Here is a 26859-nt window from a genome sequence, read left to right as displayed (position 1 = left end):
CCCCCCCTAAAGAAACATTTTTTTTTTAAAACGTCGGTCTGTAAAAATTATGCCAAAAAAAATCAGCATTAATAACTTAGAAATGTGATGGAGTATATTCGTATCTAATTTATATTTTACCTCTATTGGAGTAGCACGTTTGGTATCTCCAATCTTCTGGTACCTCTCCTTCAGTGTATCCGCCTTAACAGAGCAAATTCTTAAATTCATGGAATAAAAGTTTTTAAAGATACATATATCTAAGGATTAGATAGCGCCGAAAATCTAGAAAGCAGAATACATTAAAAAAAACATTTATACAGTTCACCCTAAAGATGTTTACCTTCAGCCCCTGCTAGGGCAGAATACACTGTGTTTACATAGAAAAACCAGAGATGCAGTTCATAAAGTTTGTTTACCTTTCAGCCCCGGCCCTGCCAGGGCAGACAGAATACACTGTGTTTACAAAAAAACCAGAGATGCAGTTGACCATAAAGTTTGTTAAAATTCAGCCCCTGCCAGGGCAGAACACACTGTGTTTACATTAAAAAAAACCAGAGATGCAGTTGACCACGAAGTTTGTTTACCTTCAGCCCCTGCCAGGGCAGAATACACTGTGTTTACATAAAAAAAACCCAGAGGTGCAGTTGACCACGAAGTTTGTTTACCTTCAGCACCTGCCAGGGCAAAATACACTGTGTTAACATAAAAAAAACCAGAGGTGCAGTTGACCATGAAGTTTGTTTACCTTCAATCCCTGCCAGGGCAGAATACACTGTGTTTACATTAAAAAAACCAGAGATGCAGTTGGCCATTTAGTTTTTTTATAACTTCAGCCCCTGCCAGGGCAGAATACACTATGTTTACATAAAAAAAAAACAGAGATGCAGTTGACCATAAAGTTTGTTTACCTTCAGCCCCTGCCAGGGCAAAATACACTGTGTTTACATAAAAAAACCAGAGATGCAGTTCACCATGAAGTTTGTTTACCTTCAGCCCCTGCCAGGATAGAATACACTGTGTTTACATAAAAAAAACAGAGATGCAGTTGACCATGAAGTTTGTTTACCTTCAGCCTCTCCGGGGCAGAATACACTGTGTTTACATTAAAAATACCAGAGATTCAGTTGACCATAAAGTTTGTTTACCTTCAGTCCCTGCCAGGGCAGATTTCCCCGAAGGAAGTACATGAACATGTGTCCGAGAGCCTAAAATATTAATAAAAGTTCAAAAGAAATAAGAAGCTAAGAAATAATAATTTGATAATACCGAAAAGCCATAGATATTAGTAATGCACATTGTACATTAATCTGTGAAGAGGATATTTGCATAAAAACAAAATTAGTCTTAACCTAATGAAAGGTAGCTCCATGGATCTGGATCCGGAAATAATTAAAAAAAGATATTGACCGAAATAAAAAATTATGGTTCTTTTCATAACATTTATCTGAAGGGTTTGTGCAAATATTTCGGATAACTAAATTCAGCAAAAAATAAATAATAGAATGTATCCTTGAAAATACCTCTAAATCATCTCGCCTACTTTGTTCTTTGCCTAGATGAGTGTTGATTGACATGTATCTAAATAGAAAATAAACATAAATGAATTTTTAGTAAAAAAGTGAAGGTTCTCGGTTTTTGACGAAGTTGGATTTGTGTTTCATGAAAATGTTTCACCCTTAATTATCGTATCTTACGAGTTTTAGGTCGTCGTCATAACCGTCTCTTAGTTTGAGGGTAACCCAGTATCTGTCAAGACTGTAAAATTTTAATGTAGGATAATTTCGAAATCCGCAATAACGCAAAAATTGGTGACCTTAAACGCAACATCTAAACGCTAAAATTATTGTTGGAAATGCCTAGCTGTATACACTATAAAGTTTTGATGCAGGAGCGATTGCGAAACATTATGAACGTTTGAATATTAAAGAAGACAGGATATTAATTTTGTCCATTCATAAAAAATAAAATATAAAATCCCTCGGAAATGAGAGAAATCAGATCCAATCTTTATGTAGATAGGAATAAACTGGGGTTGTTTCCAATAAACGTAGAAAAAGCATTGAACATTATCAGGTCGGGATTAAAAAGTTCTTATTTCTTCAATATACAACGAAGAGAAAAAATATGCTTATAAAAAGTGTATATTAGTGGAGGGACGCGAAGCACTGTATAGTATAATGTTGAGTGCATGAGTGCAGAGAAAATGTAAATACAAAAACTAAGGATCTTATCGCTTCCCACAATGTACTTTTATACGTGACTCTTGCTAAAACTTTCCACTCGTACGATATTAATAATAACAGCAACGATATGAGATTGTACACACTTTTCAGTTATCATATAATGAGGTAACATTTTTTTACTTTGGACAAAATGGCTTAATTTCGACCGTAAAATATGCTTTCCTATCGTGCACCCGATCGGTTCAGCCGTTTTGACGTTAATTGTATCAAACCAATATAAATAGAATCCCTCTCACCTGGCAGTACCCGTGAGACTCTTGTGCTCTCTGAAAATAAAAAATGTTAATGCAAAAAATAAAAATATATAATCTAATATTTCTTTAAAATTTGATGAGATTTTTAAAGAATCTGTGGATTTTAATAAATTGTCGGATCCTTTTCACGTTTTCCCGGGAAAACTTGATTAAACTAGATTTTACGTTATTTCTCAAAATATTATAGATTTCATTTTCTCATTTTTCTCATCCTAAACAGATGTATATTCACAGGCTTACCGCCCACCCAACAGGGGTGAATAATTATAAATAGTTAATAATTTCTTGCCAAACAAGTTCTAAAATTTTAAGTCTCCTTGTAAAATAATAATTAATTCCCCCCCCCCCTCATTGCGACTAAATCAAGACTTAAGTCTAATTCAAAAACCAATACATACATTTTACTAAATTTTACTTAAACAGGGGTGTATATTTTTAAAACTTAAACCCCCCTGGAAAAAAATATATAATTTTTGATGATTTCGAAAAAAATTGGACATCATTCAAACTTTAACCTACGAAAAAAAGACGAAGATACATGAGATTAAGATTTTTAATCACAGATCAATTTTACTCCATTGCTAAAAACTGGAAGGGGGGGGGGATCAACTGTACTGAACCTGTATGGTATATGTTTGTTTGTATCGTGATCAATGTACTCCTTGGCTAAACCAAAATCCACAATAAAGATGGTTTTATCCTTCTTCATACTCGTTCGTCCTATCAGGAAGTTTTCAGGCTTCACATCTCTAAAAACAAAACATTTTTTTAAATTTAAAATACAAAGAGATGCGAGGTTTTCGCATCTCTCGCGGAACTCAAAAGAAAAAAGAGTACACTTTTTCTGATCAATAAGGTGAAAGAACACGTCGTTTTTCTAAATCAGCATGTCCTATACTTTGTTTAATAGAAAAAACAAGTCACATTCATAGAGAACCCAAAATTGAAAATGATCAGTTTCCTTGGTATAAACAATAATTAATTTTTTTAAGGGTACTGTTGTAAATCAGACATGGGAGGGTCACTTAATATAACGTCCACAATCCCTTCAATATAAACGTTTTACTAACCTGTAAATAAGATGTTTACTGTGAATGAACTCTATACGGGTGAGGAGCTGAATAGCTATGGATAGTACAGTCTTCAGCGTGAATTTTCTGAACAAGATTTAATTAGTATCGACGAAAACAAAACAAAAAGATGTTTGCTCACTGCAGAGCGGACTGTTGTAAATTCTCTTTGGTTTCAACCTCAGTTTTCCTTAAAATTTCAGCCAATTTGGTCCGGTCGATTAGCCAACTATACCAAACAATTAATACATGTATAAATATATTTATATATAGAAATGAGCGAAATAAAATATTGAAAAGAAAGAATCTAGTCAGTCAAAATATTTAAATTTTACAATTAATTTTATTTATTTCTACTGTTATTTTCAAGCATAAATTGAGAATTTGATTTTGCAACTTCTAATTTTCAGTTTGCATTACTAAGCTCTTATCAAGCCAATGTAAAATCTGGCATTGCGTTTGTGATTTAAAAAAAAATGTTGTTAATAATTTGTTTTCTTGTTTAATCAAGCCATCCATTTAATCAAGTTGTGGAGGACGAAATTAAAACATAACCTTAAACTGTTTTGAATAAAACGACCCATAAATATTAATGGTTAGCTCATTAAAAAAGATAAATCTATATAATAAAGCTTATCGTGCATATATATGTCAGCTATGGCTGGCCAAACGGTTTGACATAATGGGCAAAAACTTTTTTGAGGAAACCCATGAGAAATCGACGGGTAACAAAGACCAAATTCAAAAAAAAATTCTCTCAAAAATCAACGTTTTCCTTTAATTTTTCCTTCCAGATAGTTTAAAATAATTATGAACCCCTGGGATTGCAAGCCTTCAAATCCATCTTTCAACGTTACTAATATGATGCTGTCACTCCTATTTATTGATTAATGGGTGGAGGGTTTGTATTAATCCTATTTCAAGTTTAGTTTAGAAAATTAGGCAAAAATAAACATGGGGGGGGGGAGGATGTAAAAGGTGTTTAACAACCATTTAATCTACAAAATTTAAAATTCATTACTTTTAATAAGTCAAATACTTTAAGGGATCATATAGGGTATGCGAATCTGACCTTAGTGCCCCCAGAATACAATCCCTGTTGAACAGAGCTAATACAAATGTGAAAAACACACTGAGTATTGGATTAAAACAGTTCATAGGGGTAAATAGAATTTAAATCTGAGTGTCAAATCTATTTAGATATGTCAATTTTGTTTTTCTTTTCATCGAGTTCTATATCATAAATTATGTAACATTACACAATATACATTTATATATTCTAAAATGTTGCATTGATTAAGTATTCATAATATTAAGTAAAGTGGAATATATGTGGGGCATCGATTGAAAAATATTAAATTATCATTTTCCTTTGCGGACAAGTACATGTTATTCAAATAATACATTTCCACAATTTTAAGATGACATGTTTTTTCCATGCTAGTCCTATTAATAGGATAAATTACCTGTTGCATATATCAAATAGATCCTCTAAACTCGGTCCCAAAAGTTCCATAACCTTGAATACAGAAATATTAAAAATCGATCAAGCTAATTACCAAATCAAAATTTGATTTGAATAAAATCACCGAAATAATCAACCTAAGAAAAACGTGGCCATACTTCTGGGTTTAATTGATCAATTGATAAATTATGCTAATAAAAAAGATCACAAAAATAATAATTTTAAAAAAGATCCTGACGAAATTATTAATAATCACTTAAGTTCGTTAAAAAAAAGATATAAAAGCCCCATATTTGAATTTAGTTCTATATGTGTAAGCGTAGAAAATCCCCAAAATTGCTTTTTGTCAAAGGGTGTTTAAATATTTCGTGACAAAGTATTAGTTTAATAAATTTATTGATGATATGCTAATTCACATATTTACAAGAGGGAGTCATGACTTAGGGCCAATCTAATTTGATACAGATCTGGATTTCTGATTTAGATTGATCATAATATTCAAATCTTAATGTATTTCACAAAACTTAATTTTATTTTTACTTATTCCGGATTTAGCTAGAATTTTATAAATTAAGTTTCTAGGCCGTTATTAGAGATAAAATTTAAGCTTTTAAAATTGTTCAAACATTTAACGATATGACGTTAAAACATTTGACATCCCTTGCGTACATTCGAATATTCAATATTCAAAGCACAGACACGGTATTTTCTACATTAATTGGATACAAACTAACTAATAGCGCATAACTTGTATAAGGAAACTAAAAATATACAAAATTTCAAAATGTAATTTTTCTTTTCTGTTCGGATATTAAAACCTTTTTTTGTACACTCGTGTCAGCCTTATGAAGTCATAGCAAATAAACGATTTAAAAAACATGTCACACAATTAAAAAAAATTATAAATTTAATAATAAAACTTGTTTTAGTTTTAATTATTTTCACAATTAAGGGAGGGAAAGGGGGGGGAGGGGGTGGCTTAAATCTAGGAATTGACGGACTGTTGAACTGTAGTTAAAGTATCATAACCCGAAGAGAGGTGAGGGTTATATAGTTTTACTGCTCTTCGTAAATATTCGTTCAAAACTCTATACTGGACGGCTGTACAGAGCAAAAACAAGTGAAGCGGGAGGGGGGTTTCTTTTTAACACGGAAAAGTTGGTGTTCTAATACTTTCTAAAAAGGAAAACATTTATTGAATAGCAGTTTACACATTGAACTCGGAAAGTCTGAATTCTAACTTTCTCTTCAACACAATAAATACGGAGGCCTGTATCAGTGGTATAACGTTATCAATTATTTATTGGGGATTAGCGGTGACATAGTACTTAGTGAAATTGTTAAATAAATATTAAAAACCCTTTCGTACACTTTTTTTAACTGTTTGTTTATTTAAATTTAATAAATGTCGAGACGATAAAACAGATCAGACCTAGTTTGTTTGGTGGTAACTCAAATGACTCCAAAAATGGTTAATAACCAGTAGAAACTTAAAAAATTGCCTCAGAACAATATTTCAATTTTGTTTAGAAATTCGCCGTTAACCAGTAGGAACTCAAAAAATCAGTGAAATTTAAGAAAAGATGGTGGCATTGAGAGCAATTGTATGAAGGTGTGTGTGTGTGGGGGGGATTACTTGCGTGCAGGGAGGTTAAGATCTTAAACGCGTAAATAACTCACCAATGCATTGTACTTTCCACAAGGTCCAAAATAGAATATCTCAGGGACACCATCTCCGATAGTTCCAACTTGTTTATAGAACCTAGATAAATAGATTCAGATAGATAAATAGAGAAAGATATATATTAGCTAAAGTGCGTTGTAAGTTAAATTATATAGACCTTGCGACAAAATGACGAATTTTGAAGATTTTTATTTAGCCTGTTACCCCAGGGTACCCATGGGTTCCCTCGACAAATTTCAGCCGATTTGATTCAGCTGTTTGGCCACCTAACATACAAATATGACATAAAGAAAGATAAATAGGGGAAAAATAGATAATTGCTAAATAAAATGATTGTTAACAAGAGACAGACTAATAAATGAAGGAATTTAGATAAATCGATAAAATGTATGAATAGATTTAGATACATAGAAAAACAGAAAATCATATAGATGGGTAGATGTGATAATAATAAAAAGATGATATAGATGTAAAAGATTAATTATGAGAATGGGTATTACATATTACATCGATTGCAATAAATGTATAATAAAATAAACTGAACAAAAAAGTAATAATAAATGTTGGTTCACATAAATATTAAATCCAGGGATGTATATAATTCCAATTTTTTATATTCATTCCAGCCCCCCCTCCCCTCAATTTCGTAAACATTTTTTTAGTCAAAGAGTTGTTTCTCCATGGAATGATTTACCCTGTGATATAAAAACTGCACCAACGTTAAATACTTTTAAATCCAGATATGATAAATATGTAAAAATTTCTAATCTAGTTTATTTTGTTGGGACAAAAAGAGCCAAAAAAAGATTACTTTAAAGAAAACAGAAAGGCCAAATAAGAAGTAAAAAATATAATCTAAGAAAAAATTTAAAAGAAAACGTGTCAAAAAATAAAAAAGAAAAAATGTCAAGGAAGAGAAAAATAAAAACTCGACCAAAAAATAAAAAATAAATGTCCCTTATTTTTAATCTTGATCCACTGGATATTCGTAATCATTGAATATAATATACTCTGTATATTAATGTGACATATGCAACCATATGAATATCATGACAACAATCGGAAATTTTCTTATATACTCCGCCAGGAGTCCTGAAAATAATCCTGACATAAACATAAACAATTTGTTTCCTTCCCCATAAGACAACATGAAAATATGTATTTCCAAGATTCAGAAAAGTGTGAAACAGTTGTATAAACCTAATCGATTTTAACTATTTGAATGCTTTATTTCATAATACTTTAAATTCAAATTTTTGAGTGGGGATTTCCATATTATCTAAACCTTTAAAATATTGAAAACAATGTGTAAACATGCAGATATCCGGGTTTCCACATTTCTGCGTATTTGTTTTCAAGCTTGACATCGGTGCAAAATCAGTGACGCGTTAAACGGATCTCATTAACACTTTCAAAAATCCAATATCATGATTTCATTCGCAAAACGCAGCTTTCGCATATTTCAAAAAAAATCGAATCGATTGAGTTAACGAGAAAATTTGATTTGCGTCGTAATATTCCAGAGTTTAATCAGGGGGGGGGGGCAATCATTTATTTACAAAGAGAAAATTCGAAGGATCATATTATCATATCCTATTATGTAATTTCTCAGAATTCTATCTTAATAAACAATTTTTACGTGGAAGAAATAATGTTTTAGAGCTTGTTTGGAGAACATAGAAATCTTAAAATTAAATTAAACGTTGTCAAAAAAAGAGTTAAAATTTTCTTTGACCATGAACTTGGTTAAAAAAAGTGATAAGTATTTGAACCACCGGTTTAACCAGTTCTCTTGTACGCTTGATCGAGCAAAAGTAAAGTGGTTCAAAGTAGTTTTCTACTTTTACTACTGCTTAAATCAGGTCCCAGAAAACATTTTAAAAATGAGATTGATCAAAATTAAAATCTTAACATATTTAGTTAGAAATATGTTAAGATTTCTGTTGATTCCAAATGAAACTGTCAAAATTGTCCAATTATAAACACCATGCGAACAAAATTTGATTTTTTAATCCAAAAAATACAGCTCTTTTCCCATGACACGTTTATGTTGTCTTTTTAAGGGTCCGCTACACTTTTACATCGGTTATAAGAGTCATTTAATACATTTAAAATTTACATTAGCTCGATCAAATTAAAAAAATTGTTCGATTAAAAATTACCTGTACTCTAAGTGGAGTTGAGGAGCTTTAGATTTCATCGGTTCTAGTTTAATGGCAACATGTTCATTATTATACAAATTCTTTCCCAGACGTAACTCGCCAAAATTTCCGCAACCAATCTTCTTTCCGACCCTGTAAATAAAATAAGAAAATAAAAAAAAGATTGGATTTAAAAGAACTATTTTTACAGTCTGTCCTAGAGAACGATTTATGGACCCCCCCCCCCCCATCAGTTTTGTACATTATTATTATTTTTATTACTATTTAAAGGTTAGGTTAGGTTAAGATAATTTCTGGGTTGAGCGCCGCGGCTAGGACAGGCTAGGGAGCCGAGCGCCGCGGCTAGGGGGCCGGGCGCTGCGGCCACATGACAAGTTATAACTGTGTTACATATGAGATCCATTAACAAAATTGATAGGAGGGGGGAGGGGGTGGGGGTTCACAAATCTTTAACTATGAAATTTCTTATTTTTATCTGTTTTGAATGAAAGTTTTCACCTGAAGTTTGGTCCCACCATGAGTACAGAGGAGGAGGGGGTTGGCCCCGACCGAGTGGCCATGTTGGATCTAGTCCGACTACTCGTCTGGCTTATTCTAAGAATAAATAACTGGTCACACTACACCATCTTGGACTTTATCGTCACTTAATACAATAAAATCTGGACTACTCAATCCTATACAGCAGATTTCATCCTGCACATTGGGTTTGGCTAAAAAGGGGGGACTGATTTCTGTAGAATAGAAATTGATTTAACTAATTCTTATCTGAAAACTATAATTAAAAATTAAGCTCGAGTGCATTAAAAATATATAAAAATTATTTTCTACATAAATCCAACCCCGGCACACCCCGCCTGCCTGACTCAATAGAATTGCTGGATAACAGATGATGGCATGAAGACGGCCCTGTACCAGAATCAGCTGTAAATCCGACCAGCTCAGGACAGAATCCCGGTCCGGTACCTAGACCAGCCTAGGCAGACCGGACCCGTACAAAACCCTTCAACGCGTACCGGACCGTTTTGACAGACGACCAAGCAGGAGGAATCCAGTCGTGACGGTAATTAAAATTCTTGAGATCTGGTAACGGGATGGTCTGTACGGTACATTTTCTCTCATCCCTATAAGCTAGACAGTGACGTTGGTAGATTTAGCCGGTCGGTACAAGCCGGTTGAGTTACGTCACAGAACCAGAGTGATAGATATTATCTATCTATCTTCTCTTACTGAGATAGAAAAAAGTTTACTGTTGCAAATCGGTTCTGGAACGTTTTTAAGTGGTATTTTTTTATTTACCTCTACAATTCAGAAAGAAACATACAATGAGAACCAGAAAATTGTGAAATGGGACGACGACTTTATAACACAACACAAATGTCTTTAATGTTGTTGCAAATCAAATGGTTAAATAGGTCTGTTTACACTTCACAATTGCAGTGTCTTAACTATATTTAAAATCATAACTGAACCATCTTCCTACTTCAGAGATTTCTGGTTCTGACTGAATTTTTCTGCTATCTACAGGGACTGGGAGATATTTCAAGTAACCCTACATTTGCTTAGTAGCACTTTCGATTCACAAGGGTACGGCCTAAATCTGAGCAACAACGTGTTTCCAACTGTCTTTAAGTGTTAAATTCTTATAACTTCCTTCAATTTCTCTAACGAACAAATCCGCAGTTGGCTTTAAAAGAGAAACCACAATTGAAAATATTCATTTAAATAAGAAAAACAAGATTTTCTCATTAATTCAGAGTGGGTTCCGATCTGAATCATAAATGCCACTCTACAAATTTAGGGTCACTTGCAATAACGTCTTCAGTGCCTCATGGGTGTATACTCTTCTGTTAGCCCCCCCCCCCGGGTTTGGGGAAAAAAATGAAGAAAAAAGGGAAAAAAGGAGGAGGGGAAGGGAAGGGAAAAAGGAAAAGAGGGAAGGGAAAAGGGGAAGAGGGAAGGGAAAAGGGAAAGAGGGAAGGGAAAAGGAGAAGAGGGAAGGGAAAAGGGGAAGAGGAAAGGGAAGAGGGGCAAAAGAAAGGGAATAATAAAAAAACACTATTATACACCCCTGCAGTGCCCCTAAATTTTTTAGTCGTTCCTTTGAAGAAAATAATTGTAACAAACCTTGAAATCTGAGTGTAATGTTGTTCAGAATAAATATTAAAATGCAGTTTATCACTTCACTAACAATCTATCACATCGTCTTTTACTTAACTCGTCACTTAGTTCTTTCACTCAAACTGATCGTATCGTCCTTTTTAGCAAAGACAAACTCGTCCTCTAACTGTAGAATCGCTGGACGAGACTTGAAATACGATCCAGGACGATTTCATTTGTTGCTCTACAGTCGGCAGCTGTATAGGGGGGACGAATGGTAACACAACCTTGCACAATCAAACGATCTCCTGAAAAAAATTAAAATTTTATTTTATTTTATCAATTAAATTCAAGTTTGTGGCAAAAGTTAATCTAAAAAGTTGCGATTTCAAAGTATCCTTTAAACCTTCATGTTTGCACTGATGATGGAAACATATTAATTTTTTTTTCTTAAAATTAAGATGGACTGATGTTATAATTATCTTAAATAATGTATATTTATTTTATTTATTTTTATTTTTTATAATTTATTTTACCCGGAGCTGCTAAGAAATATTTGGAAATAGTAAAATCACATTTCAGATTAAGTTTTCAAATGTACCAAGATGATCAAGATTCAATGAATTAATCAGGGGTGTATATTTCTTGCAAAATCACCCCAACCCCCTATTTGAAAATATTTATGGTTCCTTCGCTGAGTGAAAGAAAATAAATGATTTTTAGAGGAACAAATCATTTTTTGGAGAAAAAGTATCAAAAAAATGAAAAAAAAACTTACTTTTTGATTTTCTATTCCCAATTTATCTAAATTAATTTTTAAATTACACCCCTGACATCAACAATTCTCCCAGATTTTCTAGACTTAAAGGAAGGTTAATGTGACAAGGTGACAGATTTATTGTTGAAAAAATAATTTAAAATTCATTTGATAAAATTAACCTTCCACCTCCTGAAGATTTTAGTTGTGAAAAAACAAAAAAAACAATCTGAACCTTGCATAATGATTTTAATTTCATGAGACCAAACTAACATGCTCTTTGGACAAAATTGCCTTTCTGACGTTTTTATTTTCTTTGCAAAAGAATAACTTACACTTCCTGCATGTTTTATATTCATTGGACAAAATTAACCCTAATAATTCAAATTTCCTTGAACAAAAGTAACTTGCGTCGTTTTGCTAGGAGAATAATAACTTTTATTTGTAAATTTCCTTTGTCAAAATTAACCTTATTCTTCCTGACGTTTTTAATTTCATTGGGCAACATTAATCTCAAAGGTCCGAATGGCTTTATTTACCAAGACCAAACTACCAATTCCTGAAGATTTAATTTCCTTGAATTTTATTGATCCATCTATTCTAGAAACTATCTCCAATTGTCAATAATTCCAACAAAAAACTGAAAAACAAGGATTTGCAATTCAAAAACAAGGATTTGATCTTGAAAGTTATTTGCAAGTGAGTAAGTAGATGACAATGCCGGATTTACAACGGTACCCTTGATACCTTTATCTGATAAACAATATGGAAACTAACATCGTTTTCCGGACTCAAAAAGTGATTTGATTCTTGTAATTTCTCCATTGCCTTTTATAAGCAAGAAATACGCAAGTCATATTGCCGATAAACCGCAAATGAATATAATTAGTTTTAAAAAAACAAAACCATTGTAAATCGGGCATTGACATATTTGCATAAAGGGTCAATTAAAATTACGCTTAGAGTCCCTTTAATAGTATTTTCATCAAACAATTCCAACACTTATCTGAAATTAATTATTTTTTGAATACTAGGCTTTTAGGACGCCCATATTCTATTTAAATTGTGAACATGTTCTTTTTGTTTACATTTTAAACAAAGAACAAATTTTAAAAAAATAAAAAAACCTTTAAAACACATCTTTTTTATCATTCATAAACCTTCCCTGGGGTCCCTAGATGTTCCACAAAAAATTTGGGCCCGATCGGTTCAGCCGTTTTGACGTTTATTGGATACAAACAAACAGACACACAGACAGACAAGCCAAATTTATATATAGATATCGATTAAAATTCATGTTGAATGTTGGGACATTTAATTGAATGTTAAGACATTTTATTGAATGTTCAGACATTTAGTTGAATGTTAAGACATTTAATAGAATGTTGAGACATTTAGTTGAATGTTAAGACATTTAATAGAATGTTCTGACATTTAATTGAATGTTGAGACATTTAATTGAATGTTGAGACATTTAATTGAATGTTCAGGCATTTAATTGAATGTTGAGACATTTTATTGAATGTTGAGACATTTAATTGAATGATGAGACATTTTATTGAATGATGAGACATTTAATTGAATGTTGAGACATTTAGTTGAATGTTGAGACATTTTATTGAATGTTGAGACATTGAATTGAATGTTAAGACATTTAAGTGAATGCAGTGTTTAGGGAGCTTAGGATCCGCAACATTTTGGCTTCCTGGATCCGGATCCGCAAACATAAAAGAAGAAAAATGGTTTAAAAATTCTCCTGATATAGAAAATCAGTAAATCTTAAAGAAATGTTCATGATCTAAATCCGGGCCCCTTTTTACCAATGCAGATCCGGATCCGCATCCGCTTTAAAAATAAATGGATTCTAAGCATTGATTTAAAGTAATAAAAAAAAAGATTAAACCCCAAAAATTATTTTCTCAGAAACAAACTGTTGAAAAACAACATTGCAAATAAAAGGTAGTTGGGTAACTTATGGACTTTTGCTTACTGTCAAAAAACTCAAGGCCAAGGAATCTTTATATTTTAAATAAGATTTGACGTATGTCCCAGTGTCCCACCCTAAATAAATAGCAAAAGAGGGGGGATTTGTTACCTTGTTCCTCTAAAGTTAGAGAATGCGACTGAAGAAACTTTGTGAGATTATTTCTGCGTTCCTTTAGTTCCTCAGAACTCAAGGTTGTATTGGAACCAAGGAACAGTTGATTAATCAACTCCTCGGAACAATCCTTAAATAAAAATTATAAACTTCACAGTTTTTGGGGGTAAAAACATGAAAAAATATTTAGATTTTTTTCCCAGGGTTTGCTCAACATTACTTTATTTGCATTAACGGGTTTGCTCAAGTGTTCTCAAAATGTTCTACTAAATATAAAAATATCTAATAAATTAATTTCTGGAGGATGTGATCAGAAAAGAAAACAAGTTCATAAACTAAAACAGAAATTTCTGTTTGGTTAAAAAGTTGACGTATTCATTAAACATTGTTGTTAAATACTTCTGAGACCTGGATAGGGCTTAGCTTAATCGGCTAAACTCGATATTCACAGTGTAAACTTTTAAATTAAAGGATTAAATTTTCAGGATATAAAAAAATACATGAGACTACTTAGAGATAAGTATGAAAGAGCGGCCGTGTTCTAGTAATTAATTAATAGGCCAGCGTGGAGGGACACCGACCAAGTGGGTTATGAACTCAAAATTCAAAAGTTTTGATATCGATATTTTTTACCTTGCTCGAGGACTCCAGGTATTCTACTTTACTCCAGTCCACTGAAGGCACGATCACAATCTCACTAAGAACACATTTTCCTTGAATTTGTTTTTCATGAATAACTTTCTGACTTACAAGGACTGTAACATTGTATTAACCCTGGGAAAATATGAAATTTTTTCTCAAAAATTACCAACCAGCAGTAAAAAGTGTTGTTGGTTTTTTAAAATTGCGAAAAATTGGTTTCTTAGGGCCAATAACTACAAATTTTAGAGGACTATGGCAGATTTCCGCTAAAAATTCCGTTTTTTGCCTTTAACAAATTCGACTTCTAACCGATTTTTATGATTTTAACATTTTTGAATTCGACATACATTTAAAAAAATAAATTTTTGCTTGCACTTGTGATTTATTTTTTACGAAAACGTGATGCACTGCATGAATTTATAAGTGAGAATTTGTTTTAAATTAAGTTTTGCTTTTTTATAGAAACTTTTAAGACACGTGCTGAAAGGATCAGTGTCCGAATTTAATGAATTTAAGCCGCGTCTCAAATCCCTCAAAAACCGGTTTCAATTTAGCGTCGGCTTAAATCTTGAAAAACCTAATACAATTTTAAGTGGAACCAACCATATTTGAGCCGCGGTTTAAATTTAAGCCGCTGCTCAAATTCTTTAAATTCGGCCTCAGAACATTTTTATCAAAAAATTTCTAAATTGTCCCACCTTTTATTGTATACACGTAATTTAAGTTTTGGAGTGACATGTTCGATTAACAACAGTATCGTCTGATTAACAATGAAGAAGAAATCGTCGTTAGTGATGAATTTTGTGTAAATTTCCTTCACTGTTCTGCAGCATAAATCAGCAAGTCACGTTTAATAAAAACCACAGTTAAAAGTTGATCAGAAAGAAGTGAATCGGACGTATCGCCAATCTATGAATGTAGTCCTTTAAGATACGTCTACAGTCCCCTTAAAAAGGATGTTTTTAACAAATTATTTTTTTTTAAAATAATAATTGGTTTAAAGAAAAATTAAAAGTGTAGTCGTCATTGAGAAAAAATCTAGAGCAGCTTGTAAACTGGCCCCAAAATACCAGATATTTAATTAGAAAATCTGTACAGAAAGTTATTGCAGGATTAAGCCAGGCGTATTGCAATTTTAGCAAAAGAATTCAAGTCATTTTTAGTTATTAAACAATGAAACGTTGTCCAGTGTAGTATTAAATATATCAAATTAGATAAGGAGTACGTACATAATTAGTTTTTTTTTGAAAATTCCTTTCATAATATCAATGATTAAAACAAACAAGCAATCAGCCATCATCATGTATTTTGTCAAACATAACCGCAAATACGGTCAATCAATCATCTTTTCGTAGAAGTGAAGGACTGTGACTGTGAGCCACCGCCAAACATACGGTAATTAATGTACCACAGGGTTGAACACTGAACATTTTAAAACGGAATGAGTTTTGAAGATCTGGGAAAAAGAGAGGAAAAATTGGCAAACTTTTTAGCCTTTTTCATACTTCTTTTATTTATATATTTAGGGGGAAAAGAATATGAAAAATTGTACATGAAAAAACAAGAGTTTTTCATCATTTTTCAAACTTCATACCCAAAAATTTCTTTAATTCCCCCTAAAATTTATTTATTCCCCAATTTAGCCAATAAAACCTTAAAAAAAATGTGTTCTCGAGCATACATGCCTATCTCCTTTGGAAAAAAAAAAATGATTTTAAAGACAGGAGAGGGAATTATTTTTCAGGAAAATATACACCCCCTGATGTACCAAAAAATAAAAATTTTTTTTGTGAATTTCGTGCAAAATACAAAGATTAAAGAATATTGAGCGCTGAAGCAAAAAGCTAGCCCTCAGATGAACAAGAGGGACGAACATTGCCTTTATCTCATCAGAGGCTGAATTAGAAGAATTTTAGCCGCGGCTCAAATTTGAGACTAGGCTTAAATATGGTTGGTTCCACTTAAAATTGTATTCAATGTTTCAAGATTTGAGCCGGCGTTCAATTGAAACCGGTTTTCGGCAGATTTGAGACGCAGCTCAAATTCGTTAAATTCGGACACATTAAACTCATTCCTTTTCATTTTTAAGTTGCCAACTTCTTTCGTAAATTTTTTAAATTATACTCTGGTATTTAAATGATACTGTGGTATTTAAATGATACTGTGGCATTTAAATGATACTCTGGTATTTAAATGATACTGTGGCATTTAAATGATACTCTGGTATTTAAATGATACTGTGGTATTTAAATGATACTCTGGTATTTAAATGATACTCTGGTATTTAAATGATACTCTGGTATTTATTGAATTTATTGAAAAGCTTTTAACCTGATCCAACTTAAAAAATAACAAAACACAATTTCTCAAAATTTAAGTATTTTCAAAATTTTCAATATCAATATTTAATAGATTTTTCAGTTGACCAAGTAATAATGCAGTACCTCAAAACTGTTTTTCAAAAAATCCAATATTAATATTTAAGATTTTCAAAAAATCTAATATTAATATTTAAGATTTTTTTACAGCAAGCAATATTATGTTAAGCATCGATCTACATTTTTCATATCAAGTATAATTTTGATTCTTTCAGACAGAAAATTTAATAATGAAATAAAGACAAATTTTATTTTAATTAGATCTTGCTACTTGGATCTGTGAATCGGTTTATTGTGCAGACTTGATCCAGAGAGCGGATCTAGAAAATCCAGATTTTAAGCAGAATAAGTACAGCTTCATATATTTTCAAAGCCCAATTTTAAGGCATTTTCATCTTAAAAATAAAATAAAACAATTTGGATTAAATAAAAGTTTCAATGACCTGTTTAAAAAATAAGTTCAACATCAATTATAGAAAGTTAATTATTGAAAAAGAATTAATTATAAAGTTTTCACCTGTTTTTTAAGTTTTCTTCATCAGCACTTGTTAGCAGAACACAACTGAAATATGAAAATATTATTTTATTTATATATCAATAGCTAAAGTGCCCGGCGATGTTCATGGGAAAAAAATGTTTTAAAAAAATTTGATTAAATTTTTTTTTTGATTTTACAAGCAAAATGTTGATTTTTTAGTCACCCATGGGTTCCCTATAAAAATTTCAGCCATATCGGTCCAGCCGTTTGGCCGTTAAAATATAAATACATAATTATACTGTTGTAAATTATTCTATGAGGATAGTCATGACATGTGAAACATTAAGTTAAATATAATTCTTCTTGAATAAAATGTGAAGTTTAAAAACTGAAATATATTTACTTACAAATATGAAAAAAGGAGCAAAGAGCTTCATTAAAAAGATTAAAAGCTGACGATGTAAACACAATTTTTTTAATTCAAAAATTAATATTTTTCATTTTTAAAGTTAGTTTTTATTTTTCGCCCATATTCAAATTATAGTCTATATATAAATTTGGCTTGTCTGTCTGTTTGTCTATTTGTTTGTTTGTATCCAATAAACGTCAAAAAGGCTGAACCGATCGGGCCCAAATTTTTTGTGGGACATCACGTGACCACAGGGAAGGTTTATGAATGATCAAAATTTCAAATATTTGTCTCCATCAAAATTCGATCTTCATTAAATTTTTGAAAATTTTGAAAATCCGCGAATTTTTTGGTGAAAATCTGTGAATTATTTTTGTTTTGGTTTACGATGTACACAAAGAGAACATGTTCACAATTAATTTAGAAGATGGGCGCGAAGCGCCCTATAAGGCTAGTACTTAGAAATAGATGTAAAAATGTACTTGAAGCTGTAAGTGAAAGTGAAATGGAAGAGTTTTTTAATAAAATGTTAAATTGAAATAAATTCACATAAAAACGATTAATCTATTTTCCAACTTCCTTACTATTCTGATTACTAAAGGGATTGTAAGCGTAATTTCAAGTAACACTCTTTGTAAATACCAGATTTACAACTGTACCCTTAAAAGCTTTGTTAGATCAAGTATGAATTAGTTATCAGGTTTTGGTTCATTTGCATTTCCTTATAGTAACCAATAGAGGGATTATCAGAATTAACAAATTTTCCAGTCAGAAAAACGATAATATCTTCCACATTTTTTATCATGTTAAAGTTTCAAGAGTACCGTTGTAAATAGGCCTTGGCCAATTAAAATTTAGCTTACAGTCCCTTTAAGAAAAATCATGAAATATTTGTGTCTTAAATGATTAGAGTGAAGATGACATAAATTCCTAAACCTGTTCTTAAATAAACAAGGTGCAGCTGAAAGTAAACAAGAATTGCATGTTTATTGCAAACATTGAACTCTTCAAGGAATCTGATCTTCTAAGCAGATTTTTAATTTAAAAACTTCATTTAACTGTTTTCAAACATGAAAAAGTGTACATTATGACACTTTGTACTTAGTACTAACTTAAGTTGAGATGTACGCAATGTGGCCAATCTTGCTCATTTGCTATATTTTGTCATTTTTGCAATAAAGAAAAAAAAATACTCTCCTTTCCAATAATTTCAATTTTACCAATGTTTCAATACAAAATAACAGCGGTAAAATTGTAATCTATGCTGACTTGATAAAACCTGAATAGTTGATGGTTAGCTTAAAAAAATGTAATAAAATAAAAAAATTGTAAATTTGAGTTATGCAAACATGAAATTGGAAAAAACCCAACCCCTTTAGCATTACACCGGTAGTAAAAGGAAATAAGTCTTTGCTGCAAACACTGATTTTCTTATCCCAGTATCTTTGCAAATTATAAAATTATAATATAATCCAAGTTTGAAATATCAAAAGTTTACACCATCAGGTTGCAAAGATATAGGAATGAGACGAGTTAGCGAAAAGACTCCACTGCACTGTATGAATACATGTTAATAAAACAGATTTAAACTTGTTAATTCTACTTTTACAACCCATTTCAGATTAATTCCACCTTAAATAGAACATAAATGTCCGTATAAAAACACCTACAGAAATGTCCTTTAAATCGTTTTTTATAAATCTCTTGTAAACCCTCTGTGCTGTACTCAAGTGGGTCGTTAAAGTTCATTAAAAAAATTCCGGTGAGAAAATTTAAGTGGAATTTTAGTAGAAACAAATGACCTTTCACTTTCTAACCTAATTATCAAATATCACTCTATCTACGACCCCCCCCCCGTAGTTTAAAATATTTGTTGTACAGTTTAAAATATTTGCAGTACAGTATAGAATATTTGCAGTACAGTTTAGAATATTAGGAGTACAGTTTAGAGAGACTGAGGTGAAGCATAACAAAAAAAATTGATTTTTTTCGTTTTAAATTTTAGTACGTATAACAGAATAATATTAAGCAATAAGCATGTACAATAATCTACCAATATTTATATACATTTTTGCAAGAATAACAAGAGGGTTTATTGCACTTTGAGATGTAGGCGTTAGATATCATTTCTAGTAAACTTTATTTAAATATGCCACTCGTGGCACTTCTTCTTAAATCAAGTGGCAGGTTATTCCATATCTTAAGTGCATATCAGATTCTCCAGTCTTAAAGACTGGAACGATTTTTGCAGTTTTAAGGATGGTTGGAATATAATCAGTTTTTATCGACAAATTAAATAAATGGCAGATAGGACTCATGATACTTGGCATAATCGACTTTAATAGGTTTGCAGAATTATTTTCCACTAGCTGAAGAGCCCAGCGTAGCCCGTGGAAAAAATGTTTTAAAAAGAAATGTAAAATGAGTGTCCACAAAAAAATGCAGCCCAATCGGTACAGCCGTTTGGCCGGCTTTAGGCAACATATATAAATAGTAAGAATGTCTTGTTTTATTATATAAATTAGAATTATTATCCATTTCGTTTCTAGAATTTTCCTCTTTGAGTTTCTGTCATTTTTCGCCTATTTTTCTTCATCTTTTCTTTGTAATCTTAATAATCTTTTAAAATGGTTTTCTTCTTTTAAAACACGAATAGGTTGGGTCAGGTGGTTGGAAAGGTTTAGACCATTTTCTGTGATCTATCTATGCCTAACCTACCTCGGGCCTTAAAAGCAGGAAAGCCGAGTTGAGTTCAGTTTCCAAAATTAGACCTTCATGAAGATTAAAACTTAGTTTAATAATAACATAACTTTATTATGAATTGCATGAAATAAACCAATCAACGATTTCTTGTGTGGGGCGTGGCCACCTTTCAAGTAATGATTTTGACTTTTAAGAGCATTATAACATTTTTTTATTTAAAATAAATTAAAATAATCAAAGATTTCTCAGATTTTCTATTCTAATTTACAAATTTTTTTTTTCTGAAAAACGACGATAACTTTTTTCTTTTACCTTCTAACAAGAATTTAAGGCATTATCTGATATTCTGATCAGCATAATAACAGATGCATTCCGCAAAAAATACATGCAATTACACAAATTAATGTAGTCTGATTGTTTTATACAAAGAGAGGGGGAATTGGTTTGTTTACATTTAATTTTACGAATTTGGACAGCTATGCTTTTTTGACAACAATATTGCTTTTTCGCGGATTTTGTTAAATGGGTGGGTTTCTAACATTGACATTTTTTCCTAGGCAACATTTTCTTTTTTTGGTCATAAACCTTTCCTGGTGTCATGTGAGTTGCCACAAAAAATTAGACCCGATCGGTTCGGCCGTTTTTGGATACAAAGAGGCTAACCCAATATATTTATAACAATGCCAGGTCCTGTATTCTAGGACTTAGTCTCAGCAATTATTGTTTACTAGTTCAGAGCTGTCTTACAATGTCATAAAATAATGGGAACCCAACCCCCCTCTCTTAGTTTTAAAGTGACACGAGTTTAACTATCTTGTATCGCGTTTAACAACTTGGAATTCTCAATAAATTAATAACATCACACATTTTTATGACGCAAATATTCAAAATTAGATTTTGATGACTATTCAGGAATGCTAACTGTCGCTCATAACTTTAAATCTTTATTGTTCGCAATAAAATGTTTGTTTCAAAAGTTTTTAATTTTATTGATTATGCCGCAATCAATATCAATTATAAAATAAACAAAATTTACATCACAATGAGAATTAATGAAAAATCAAGAGTCCTCTAACACTTAGATCCAGACTTCTATGACAAAGTTGCATGGATTTTTAAATAAGGGTAGACTTTTAAAGTGCCACAACGCCTTGCCCTTCAAGGGTTCATATTTTCTCAAAAATAATTTCTCCCAATATTTGAAAATATCTCTTATCCCCCCTCCCCAAGTTATTCACGTTAATTATTCTTTTTAAAGGTTTTATTCGCAGAAATGGAGAAAATAACTTTATTTAATAATAATAACAATAAAAAGATAAACATTTTAACACTTTTGAGCAGTGCTTAGGATCCATTTAATTTTGATGCGGATCCGGATCCTGGATACGCACTGGAAAAAAATGGATCCAAATCCGGATCCGGATCCAGGTCATTTCTACAAGATTTACTGAATCTTTTGTAACAAAAAATAATTTTCAAATTTTTTATTTTATTTTTTCCCATATTTTTATCCTAAATCTTGATAAACCATTCAGAAATGAGGAAATTTTTATAATCTATTTTTTTCTTCAAAACTTCAGATTTTGGTTTTAGGAGTAAAAAATGTTTTTTTTTTGCAGTTTTTGGTTGATATTTTACCCCTTAGATCCGGATCCATTGATCCGCATATTTTTGCGGATCCGGATCCAGAAAGCCAAAATCTTGCGGATCCAACGGATCCAGATCTGGATCCTAAGCACTGCTTTTAAGTACAGTTTAGAGCAGTAATAGACACAATTCTAAACGAATTTTGCATGATAACTCACAAACATTGGATCAGTGTGCTCTATTATAATGTTCTCAAGCAGGAAAGTTCAATTAGTTTACATTTCTATTTAAACTGTCCAATGATAGGGAGTGTCCTTTAAAAATATCCGACTTTTTTTAAAGAGAGACCAGAAATTTTTATTAAATCAGTTGAAATAACAAGAAATCAAAAAATAATATAATTTACAAAGATTTTTTTTTTAAATTAAGAAATCCACGAATAATTAGAGAAAAATGTATTGTCTGAAGTACATATGATTCAATCCTTTCAACAGATAATCATTTAATAATTTCCGTTGTATCATATAACAATTAACTCGCTTAGTTTTGAATTTAAATTCGGATTTTTGTAAATAAAAATAAATTCCCTGATGTAAGTGTGCATAAAACTAAGTCGGATCCGGATTTCTGAAAGATTTACAAACTTTTTACACAATAAAAATTTTTTAATTTTCGCTTACAACTATATACAACTTTCATTAGTCAACCGGTGAAATTTGTGTTTTGAGAGCAAAAAGCTTTTTGAAAAAGGCTATTGTTAATATTGCCCCCATTAGATCCGGATCCGTGGATCCGCATATTTTAGCAGATCTAGATCCGCATCAAGGAAGCCAAAATATTGCGGATCCGGATCCTAAGCACTGCTTGTAAAGGTTAAAAAACACAAGATAGAAATCAATAAAATTGTTCAATAACATCCTACTTCAACTCCTCACTATAATTGAGAAGCAAAAAGAACTAATTCGAAAATTGTTTACAAAATATTGACAAAATAGTATGTGGGTAGAAAAAACTGAGACTTCACGGGAAAAGAATCACTTTATTTTCTACCCCCACGAACGTCAAAAATCTTTACCGAGTTTTTTTTCAGTTAGTATCTATATATGTATAAAGTTGTAATCTCTGTTAGTTTTTCCGATCATAACTTAGGAACTCCTGGACCTTTTTGGCTCAAATTTTGATTTGGCAACTCTCGGTAGAGACCCAGATATGTGCTTAGCGTGGTTTTGTTAGGAAAAAGCTAAAACCGTAATTTGCGACCAAGTGCGGGTAAAGGGCGGGATTAAACAATGAGTAACCTGGGCAACGCTGGGTTCCCAAGCATGTAAATAATAAATATATAATTTTAATGCTGTGTAACAAGCTTAGACCTGAGCAAACGATATATATATATATATATATACTAGAAATTCAAGGCGCTTCGCGCCCTTCTTTCTAGCCTTAGAGCGCGCTTTCTCTTGCCAGCTTACATCCTGTATAGCCATACTTTCAGTTATAAAATATACAAAATATATTTTAGGATTTCTTTAATTTTAATGATACTTTTTTTGGACAGACACAAAAAGTAATCAATTTAACAAAATAACTACAATTTAATGGCAAAAAAAATAAAAACTAACAAAATAAATATGTAAATCATAATTTTTAACTATTTACAAAAATTTGTGCTTTTTTCGGAGATAAAAGTTTTTTTCTGTAAGTGTCTAGATATATGTGCATATATTGATTAAGGGATATATTCTCAATACTGGAGATGGGCATTACAGAATAAACTTCCATAACAGATTAGCGACAGGGATAAATATTAATCATCAAAAATCATCCCTTTAATTTTTAAAATATGTGAAAAAGTTTCTATTTGAAAGGGGAAATAAAGAAAGACTTTTTTTACCCCTTTACATTAAGTAGAATGAAGAAAAAAAAAACTCACAACATTACGTTTACATATAATATTTAGAGGGGGGGGGGGGGCTAAAAAAAAAAAATTCTAACATTAAGACACATGAAAAATTGTTCCTGCAGGCAAACTAGTTCAATGCAGTTAGTTTGTGTTATGAGTAATAAATTATTTACAAGCAAAAATAAAGTAAGTGGACTTAGTTTTTGAAGGTATTAAGAAATCATGCATGCAATGCATTAACCCTCTTTCTTTGAAGTGTATAAAAATATAATCAGATTTATTACATTGAACTTAACACTTTAAAATACAAAATATAAAAGCAAAAGTTGGAATGCTTCCAAATAAGCGATCAAAAATCGCTTAAATTAACAAAAAATGGCTTATTTGGCAGTCATCCAAAGTTTGCTTCCAAATAAGCGATCAAAAATCGCTTATAATAACAAAAAATGGCTTATTTGGCAGTCATCCAAAGTTTGCTTCCAAATAAGCGATTTATGTTTAATTTATTTCCTAAATCGTTCTGTTTCACAAGAAGAAACTTTTCAAAAATATAATAAATACCAAACATAATCAGTTTAATTAACATTAAAATAAGAAATAGGCTTGATTCCAAAAAGTCAGAGTGAAGAATATAAATATTGCAAAGTTAATTTTGTCATTAAAATATTTTAAAATTTTTATAGATATTTATCAATTGTTGTATCTTCTCTTTTTAGTAATATTATTATATTAATAAATTTTCATAAATCTGCATCTTAGAGATATTGATCTCATGTATTTGTCGTTTTCTTCGTTTTTTCGAGATACTTGTTCTTTTAATGAATCAGTCTCTTTTTCGAGATACTTGTCCTTAGAATGAATCGGTCTCTTTTTCGAGATGCTTGTTCTTTTAATGAATCGGTCTCTTTTTCGAAATAATTGTTCTCTTAATGAATCGGTCTCTGTTTCGAGATAATTGTTCTTTTAATGAATCGGTCTCTTTTTCGAGATAATTGTTCTTTTAATGAATCGGTCTCTTTTTCGAGATAATTGTTCTTTTAATGAATCGGTCTCTTTTTCGAGATAATTGTTCTTTTAATGAATCGGTCTCTTTTTTGTAAAATTGAAGGTTAATTACTCTTACTCTTCACCTCCCCTGGAAAGCTAAAATTTTCCCAGAAATAGCCTAAATAGCTCGCTAAAAGGAATGAAGGAATGGGGGAAATGACGGAAATATTTAGAACATTTAGAACTTCTGTAGAGGAGGCATGATAAAGAAAGCAAGAGGAGCAGGGCTGTCAAACCAAACAAAAAAAAAACAGATTTATGAAATTATTGTGATGTGAGGTTGACTCAAAATGTGACAAAATTTCATGTTGAATGTTCAATGCATAGTGTTTTGAATAGTAGTAAATGATATTAATATTATTTTATTGTATATTGCATGGTTTATTATTTATACTAATGAAGCTAGCCTGTGCCTTGCCTTGGGACATTTAACATGCAACATTTTTTCTGGTTAAGTATTTAGCAAACAATAAAATGAAGTATCCCCAACTTTATAAAGATCAGATATAAAAACAGAAAAAAAACTATTAAGATGGACATTATGCTTTAAACATGTATTATTCTGCAATTTCTATTCAAAATTGCCTTTTTTTGAAAGTCTGCAATTGTTTTCATTATTAGTATAATAAAAGTTTAAACAATCAGCAAAACTTTTTAAATATTCCGAATTTTTTTTTTTATCGAAAACAACTTAAGATTTTCTAGATAAGTTTTTTATTTATTTAATGTAAAGACCTGATTAAATGCAAGGTTGTGATATTTATGTTAAGAAACCCTATAATAATAACCAATCAATAACTTCTTCTTTTTGATGTATATTAGTATCTGAACATAGAGGGGCATTTGTATTTTTTTGTCTGATAAAGTGCTTAGGACCCGAATCCGTAACATTTTGGCTTGAATCCGCAGCCGCAAAATTAACTTAAGTTCAATTTAATTTAAAAGTTTATTACTCTCAATAGTTATTTACATTTGTTTAACATATGTACTGTGTAGTGTTTAGATTAATTACGAAATTAATGTGAGAGAAAAACTAAAAAATACAAATAGGATACACAAGAATTTAACACAAAAAGGTAGAACTAAATGTTATGAGTCTTGGTGAAGTTGTGATATACCTAAAAAAAAGTATCTAGTCACGAATCACAGAAAAAATTGAAACATAAGATCTTGAACAGTAGTTAAATGAACTCGCTAATTCTTTTTGCCCGATGCCATACAACATTCTCACCCTGGACCCCCCCCCCCCCCATCATCTACTCTCTTTAATATAAACGTATTTTACTCTGAGAGAATATATAAACATCAAAACTTCGAGCTTTATTCTTTAGATTTAAGAAAAATTGGTTACTTGGGACAAAAAGTAAAAAAACAGGACAAATATATATTTTATTTTAATTTGGTATCATTAGTATATAACAGTGAATCCCCCCAAACATAATTACAAGTATTATACTTCTAACTATTGGCAATGTCATGACACAAAATGCGTAGTACTTTCATGAATTGGGTGGATACAACTTTTTCAGACTAAAATCATGAAAAATTAACATTTTCAAGAATTTACATTTTTTTTATCCAGTTAATACTGCGAGTATAAATGATGTTCAGCTGTGAAAATGTTGATGGAAAACTAATCTAGTTTTGAGATAATATAAACATTAGTAACAAGAATTTATGAAATACATATCAAGACACAAGACAGCAGTAGTCAAGGCAAATTGTAATGATTTATATTTTTTATAATCCGCCATTTAACTTTTGAAATAGTAACTAGAAGGACTACATTTTATAAATTGCGAAAGGTTGTTGAATTCGATAAATAAAACTAATTTGAACCATTTCTCTCGATCGTCTACGTAGTTCAATTACTTCTCTCTCTGTTCATCAACTTTGTCTCAAG

The 26859-nt window shown here is 31.2% G+C and overlaps 2 protein-coding genes across 3 annotated transcripts in view; both read right to left on the bottom strand.

Moving 5' to 3' along the window:
• LOC111705252 (casein kinase I) overlaps nt 1-9629 on the bottom strand; it is a 17155-nt gene extending 7526 nt beyond the window's left edge. Inside the window, exons 1-10 of the mRNA XM_023477751.1 lie at nt 9359-9629; nt 8861-8992; nt 6695-6776; nt 5016-5068; nt 3550-3636; nt 3100-3228; nt 2462-2491; nt 1503-1560; nt 1128-1187; nt 121-183 (exon numbers count right to left, since the gene is read on the bottom strand). Of these exons, the coding sequence (XP_023333519.1) occupies nt 121-183; nt 1128-1187; nt 1503-1560; nt 2462-2491; nt 3100-3228; nt 3550-3636; nt 5016-5068; nt 6695-6776; nt 8861-8992; nt 9359-9420 (756 nt within the window). The 5' untranslated portion in view covers nt 9421-9629. The remainder of the gene's footprint in view (nt 1-120; nt 184-1127; nt 1188-1502; nt 1561-2461; nt 2492-3099; nt 3229-3549; nt 3637-5015; nt 5069-6694; nt 6777-8860; nt 8993-9358) is intronic.
• A 1331-nt stretch (nt 9630-10960) lies between these two features.
• The window catches only part of LOC111705251 (gem-associated protein 6), a 23105-nt gene continuing 7206 nt past the window's right edge, over nt 10961-26859 (bottom strand). Inside the window, exons 2-6 of one of the 2 annotated variants that reach the window (XM_023477750.1) lie at nt 17350-17394; nt 14446-14509; nt 13810-13942; nt 12184-12273; nt 11761-11818 (exon numbers count right to left, since the gene is read on the bottom strand). In XM_023477750.1, coding sequence (XP_023333518.1) covers nt 12209-12273; nt 13810-13942; nt 14446-14509; nt 17350-17394 — 307 coding nt within the window. In that variant the 3' untranslated portion in view covers nt 11761-11818; nt 12184-12208. Of the gene's footprint in view, nt 11266-11760; nt 11819-12183; nt 12274-13809; nt 13943-14445; nt 14510-17349; nt 17395-26859 lie in introns of those variants that run through there. The other variant, XM_023477749.1, reaches the window with a different exon arrangement.

Source organism: Eurytemora carolleeae, unplaced genomic scaffold (genome assembly GCF_000591075.1).
Source record: "Eurytemora carolleeae unplaced genomic scaffold, Eaff_2.0 scaffold615, whole genome shotgun sequence".
NCBI lineage: Eukaryota > Metazoa > Arthropoda > Copepoda > Calanoida > Temoridae > Eurytemora > Eurytemora carolleeae.
The sequence above is the reverse complement of the archived record's forward strand: the minus strand, read 5'-3'. Positions and strand labels throughout refer to the sequence as shown.